Consider the following 6,000-nt stretch of genomic DNA (forward strand, 5'->3'; position numbering starts at 1 on the left):
AAATTATAGTCATTCTTTCCGGTCCGCACAAAGCCGCGCCATGTTGAAGATATTTTACACAGTTGTGAGCGCAAAAAGGTTCTTGGGATATACAGTTGTGATCCAAATTATTCAACCCCCACACATTTTTGGTGTTTTAGCAAGTTGGACATTTATTCCGTATTTTGTTTACAGTCATATCAAAAAAAAAAAATGTGTCAAATAGACAAATGCAACTTAAATTGTAACACTGTATTTTACAAAATACCAAAAAAGGACATTTTTCTTAATATCTCATTGACAAAATTATTCATCCCCCTAGTTACATGCATCTTTAGTACTTAGTAGAACACCCTTTGGCAGTAATTACATCCTTCAAACGTGATACATAACCGGACACAAAATTCTTGCAACGATCTACAGGTATTTTAGCCCATTCCTCTTGGGCAAAGGCCTCCAGTTCATTCATATTCTTGGGCTTGCAGGCTGCAACTGCCTTCTTCAAGTCCCACCACAGGTTTTCTATAGGATTTAGGTCTGGCGACTGTGAAGGCCACTCCAGAGTCTTCCAGACCTTCTTCTGCAACCACTCTGATGTTGATTTGGAGGTATGCTTGGGATCGTTGTCCTGTTGGAAGGTCCAACGTCTCCCAAGTCTCAGCTTCGTCACTGACTTCATGACATTTGCAGCTAATATATCCTGGTAGGAAATAGAATTCATAATGCCTTGAACGCGCTGGAGATTCCCGGTACCTAAGGCAGAGAAACAGCCCCAGAGCATGATTGACCCCCCACCATGCTTAACAGTAGGCAAGGTGTTCTTCTCTTTGTAAGCTTCATTTTTTCTCCTCCAGACATAACATTGATTCATAGGCCCAAAGATTTCCAGTTTTGTCTCATCACTCCATAGAACAGTTTCCCAAAAACTTTAGGGTTTGTCGAGGTGATTTTTGGAATACTGGAGTCTATTTCTTTTGTGCCTTGTAGTCAGAAGTGGGGTGCGCCTAGGAGTTCTGGCATGGAGGCCTTCATCTCGTAGTGTGCGCCTTATTGTCTGGGATGAAACCTGCATTCCCCCCTCTGCAATGTCCTGTTGTAGTTCCTCAGCTGTTACCAGGGGGTGTTTCACCACTGTACGCTTCAAATACCGGACAGCAGTTGCACACAGCATCCTCTTTCTACCACGCCCAGGTAGTGTTTCCACTGTGCCTTTACCTTTAAACTTGCAAATTATGCTCCCAACTGTGTCTCTTGGAATGTGTAATGACTTTGCTATTTTCGTATATCCATATCCTTTCTTATGAAGACAAATTATCTCCTCTCTTGACTTCTGTGACCACTCCCTGGACTTCACCATGTTGCAAATACACCATTGACCATCTACAAAAAGCTGAGCGTCACAGTCTTTTTTAATCAGTTTAATTGTTGCTCGTTATGGTTCTAATCACATCTACAGGTGTTTTCAACACCTAATTGAAAAGACCTTATTCAAATTCTGTTCTTAAGAGTTATGATCTTCAAGGGGTTGAATAATTTTGTCAATGAGATATTAAGAGAAATGACACTGTTTGTTATGTTACAAAATATAATGTTGTAATTCAATTTGCATTTGTCTATTTAATGCATCTTTATTTGATATGACAATAAACAAAATACGGAATAATCGTCCTACTTGCTAAAACACCAAAATTGTGTGGGGGTTGAATAATTTTGATCACAACTGTAAAGGGCGCAAAGTGTACACGGATGCAACCTTTCTGCTAATGGCAGAAAAGGACACATTTGTCGGCAGCATTCAAAGGTCACTTGGACCTTTTTTGAATTGGGACCGCGATGACGTCAGCACCCCACAAATGCGCACTTCGATGGATATAGACCCTAAATTGGGACACAGCCAATATCTAAACAACATTTTGACCAAATAACCAACATTACATATTATGTAGACCACAAGGAAGTGGTTTAAATGTAAAAAAAAAAAAAAAGTGCTATTTGAACCCTTTAAGTTTGAGGTAAGAATTTATTTTTTTCAGCAAAAAACTATTTATTCTTGGAGAAAATGTTGACTTTACAAAGCCATTATTTGTCATCTGCCTGATTTTGATTCGCAGGTTGACAAACACAGAGATCATTTAATCAATTACATCATTTTCTTGAGGATAACGCCGTTCCTTCCCAACTGGTTTATCAACATCACCTCTCCAGTCATCAATGTGCCCTTAAGAGTTTTCTTCATCGGGACCTTTTTAGGTAAGTGTTTATGATTCCTGTTATTAGCTGCAATCTTTTTTTCATTGAGAGGGTTGATAAAGTCACCTCTGTTGTTCACAGGTGTGGCGCCGCCATCTTTCGTAGCTATCAACGCAGGTACAACACTGTACAAACTGACCACAGCCGGGGAGGCCGTGTCCTGGAACTCTCTGGCTGTGCTTGGCGTCCTCGCTGTGCTTTCCATTTTGCCTGTCTGCTTCCAGAAAAAGCTGCAGCGGAAACTGGAGTAGCTCAGCCCGGGCTGATCCCATTCCTCATAAAACTCCCCCTCCAATAACTCTCAAGTCCTTCCACTCAGGAGCATACATCAAGTTGCTCTTCCTTGGTCACAACTGCTTGATGTCTGGGTGGGAGGTTCTCCCCCTGGTGATATGATAAACATGCCTCGACCACACGGTCCACACAATGTTGGTTTGTTCCTCATGTTTGAACTGGCCACAGTGCACGCATGTTTGATTTTTTGTGAATTATTTGTCATACTCTTTTTTTTTTTTCTTCTTCTTTTTTAAGGCACTTTGCAACAAATTGTTTGGTCCTTGCTAGACAGTTAAAGGCACTGCTTGTAGTATGTTGGATACCATTGATATAGTATTCAGCCTATGTTCCTATACAATCATTTTTAATAGGTGATGGTATTACTGCAGGCCAGCACGGTGTAACAGGTGTGAGTGCATGTGCCTCACAATACGAAGGTCCTGAGTTTTCCTTGGTTCAATCCCGGGCTCGGGATCTTTTTGTGTGGAGTTTGCATGTTCTCCCCGTGACTGTGTGGGTTCCCTCCGCGTACTTCGAATTCCTCCCACCGCCAAAAACATGCACCTGGGGATAGGTTGATTGGCAACACTAAATTGGCCCTAGTGTGTTAATGTGAGTGTGAATGTTGTCTGTCTATCTGTGTTGGCCCTGTCATGAGGTGCCGACTTGTCCAGAGTGTACAACGCCTTCCGCCCGAATGCAGCTGAGATAGGCTTCAGCAACCCCCCGCGACCCCAAACAGGACAAGCGGTAGAAAATGGATGGATGGTATTACTGCTTCCAAAGCACATCATTTCACAGTAACGTTCACTTCAGTGGAATTCAAGATCCTGTTTGCAGCCCCTAAACATTCACTCACTGTCATTTTGTTGTTTTTTTTCACAGAAAAAAGCAAAACCTCTGTCATTGTCACTGATGTGTTGAAATTGAAGTTTATTTTTTCGATATCATATCTGGTGCTTGCTTCATAAAAAAAGTAATTTTTAGAGGAGGAAGGGAAGGTGTACAGTGAGGTAAAAAACACACCTTGACTGAGATATATTTACCAACTTTTTATTTTTATTTTGTAAGAGTTTTTGACTTTTACCTCTTAAATATGCCTGGATCTGTTGCCAGATAGTACCTTTTTTCTTCCAAGTAATCTAAGTTGTGGTTGGATTACAAAACTCAAAACTAAATATAAATATATAAAACAAAATTAAATGTTCCCTTGATTTAAATGATTTTGAATGAAATATGTTGAATTTTGCAAAAAGGGATGACTTAGCTCGGTTGGTAGAGCGGCCGTGCCAGCAACTTGAGGGTTGCAGGTTCAATTCCAGCTCCGCCGTCCTAGTCACTGCCGTTGTGTCCTTGGGCAAGACACTTTACCCACCTGCTCCCAGTGCCACCCACACTGGTTTAAATGTAACTTAGATATTGGGTTTCACAATGTAAAGCGCTTTGAGTCACTAGAGAAAAGCGCTATATAAATATAATTCACTTCACTTCCTGACTGTATTTAAATAGTTTATATGCGTCTGTCTCCATCCTCTACAATGCGCCTGTACAAATGTGTGCCAACAGACTCAAATATTGAAGTCTGGAAGGTCTAAACTTTGTCCAACTAAGTAAAAATGTTTTTTGCCGTACTGCACAATGTATTCAGTAAATATGTACACACAGGCAAAGTGTTTTTAAATGACAGATTTTCTTAAGTATTTGTAATCTATTTATTTGTAGCATTGTCAGACTTTTTTTATTTCATTGATTTTGGTCTATCAAATGTCTTAAAGCTATACAGTTTTCTGCTAACTGCTGAAATATAATTCCCCAAATAACACATGTTGAATGATGACAAATACACAGATCACATAATGCACCAGTTGTGTATAAACATGCAAATGTATGAGACTTTGTTCTGATAAGTTTTCTTCATCTGAACTTTGAAGTTTGTTTTGTTTCTCACTGGACTGGCTCTGAGGGTAACTGTACTAAACAGGGTTCTTCCTTAAAGTAGGACATTGTTTGAAATGGGAATTAATGTCTTAAATAAAATTCTGCAACAAATTGGCAAGACTGACGTTTTTTTGTCGTTGTCATCGTCAGAATTTTTTTGAAGTTCAAGCATGTTAAGCAGAAATCAATCCCCAAACCCAGTAGCTCTTCTAATCATCTCAAAAGTAACATTTCAATCAATCAATCAATGTTTACTTATATAGCCCTAAATCACTAGTGTCTCAAAGGGCTGCACAGACCACCACGACATCCTCGGTAGGCCCACATAAGGGCAAGGAAAACTCACACCCAGTGGGACATCGGCGACAATAATGACCCAGTGGGACGTCGGTGACGATGACTATGAGAACCTTAGAGAGGAGGAAAGCAATGGATGTCGAGCGGGTCCAACATGATACTGTGAAAGTTCAATCCACAATGGATCCAACACAGTCGCGAGAGTCCAGTCCAAAGCGGATCCAACACAGCAGCGAGAGTCCCGTTTACAGCGGAACCAGCAGGAAATCATCCCAAGTGGAGGCGGACCAGCAGCGCAGAGATGTCCCCAGCCGATACACAGGCAAGCAGTACATGGCCACCGGATCGGACCGGACCCCCTCCACAAGGGAGAGTGGGACATAGAAGAAAAAGAAAAGAAACGGCAGATCAACTGGTCTAAAAAGGGAGTCTATTTAAAGGCTAGAGTATACAAATGAGTTTTAAGGTGAGACTTAAATGCTTCTACCGAGGTGGCATCGCGAACTGTTACCGGGAGGGTATTCCAGAGTACTGGAGCCCGAACGGAAAACGCTCTATAGCCCGCAGACTTTTTTTGGGCTTTGGGAATCACTAATAAGCCGGAGTCCTTTGAACGCAGATTTCTTGACGGGACATATGGTACAATCCAATCGGCAAGATAGGATGGAGCTAGACCGTGTAGTATTTTATACGTAAGTAGTAAAACCTTAAAGTCACATCTTAAGTGCACAGGAAGCCAGTGCAGGTGAGCCAGTACAGGCGTAATGTGATCAAACTTTCTTGTTCTTGTCAAAAGTCTAGCAGCCGCATTTTGTACCAACTGTAATCTTTTAATGCTAGACATGGGGAGACCCGAAAATAATACATTACAGTAGTCGAGGCGAGACGTAACAAACGCATGGATAATGATCTCAGCGTCTTTAGTGGACAGAATGGAGCGAATTTTAGCGATGTTACGGAGATGAAAGAAGGCCGTTTTAGTAACGCTTTTAATGTGTGCCTCAAAGGAGAGAGTTGGGTCGAAGATAATACCCAGATTCTTTACCGTGTCGCCTTGTATAATTGTTTGGTTGTCAAATGTTAGAGTTGTATTATTAAATAGAGTTCGGTGTCTAGCAGGACCGATAATCAGCATTTCCGTTTTTTTGGCGTTGAGTTGCAAAAAGTTAGCGGACATCCATTGTTTAATTTCATTAACAAATTTCATTTGTTTTGTTTTACATTTATAATAGCAGTTACGAGTAGTCCCTGTATTTTTCA

At 41.0% G+C, this 6,000-nt stretch overlaps 1 protein-coding gene across 2 annotated transcripts in view; it reads left to right on the forward strand.

The window, feature by feature from the left end:
* Window positions 1-4,554, forward strand: part of tmem41b (transmembrane protein 41B) — a 31,400-nt gene extending 26,846 nt beyond the window's left edge. For both annotated transcript variants that reach the window (XM_061883040.1, XM_061883049.1), the window contains 2 exons: window positions 2,091-2,229; window positions 2,311-4,554. In XM_061883040.1, coding sequence (XP_061739024.1) covers window positions 2,091-2,229; window positions 2,311-2,480 — 309 coding nt within the window. In that variant the 3' untranslated portion in view covers window positions 2,481-4,554. The remainder of the gene's footprint in view (window positions 1-2,090; window positions 2,230-2,310) is intronic.
* The last annotated feature ends 1,446 nt before the right edge of the window (window positions 4,555-6,000 follow it).

The sequence above is a fragment of the Nerophis ophidion genome, linkage group LG02, assembly GCF_033978795.1.
Source record: "Nerophis ophidion isolate RoL-2023_Sa linkage group LG02, RoL_Noph_v1.0, whole genome shotgun sequence".
Classification (NCBI taxonomy): domain Eukaryota; kingdom Metazoa; phylum Chordata; class Actinopteri; order Syngnathiformes; family Syngnathidae; genus Nerophis; species Nerophis ophidion.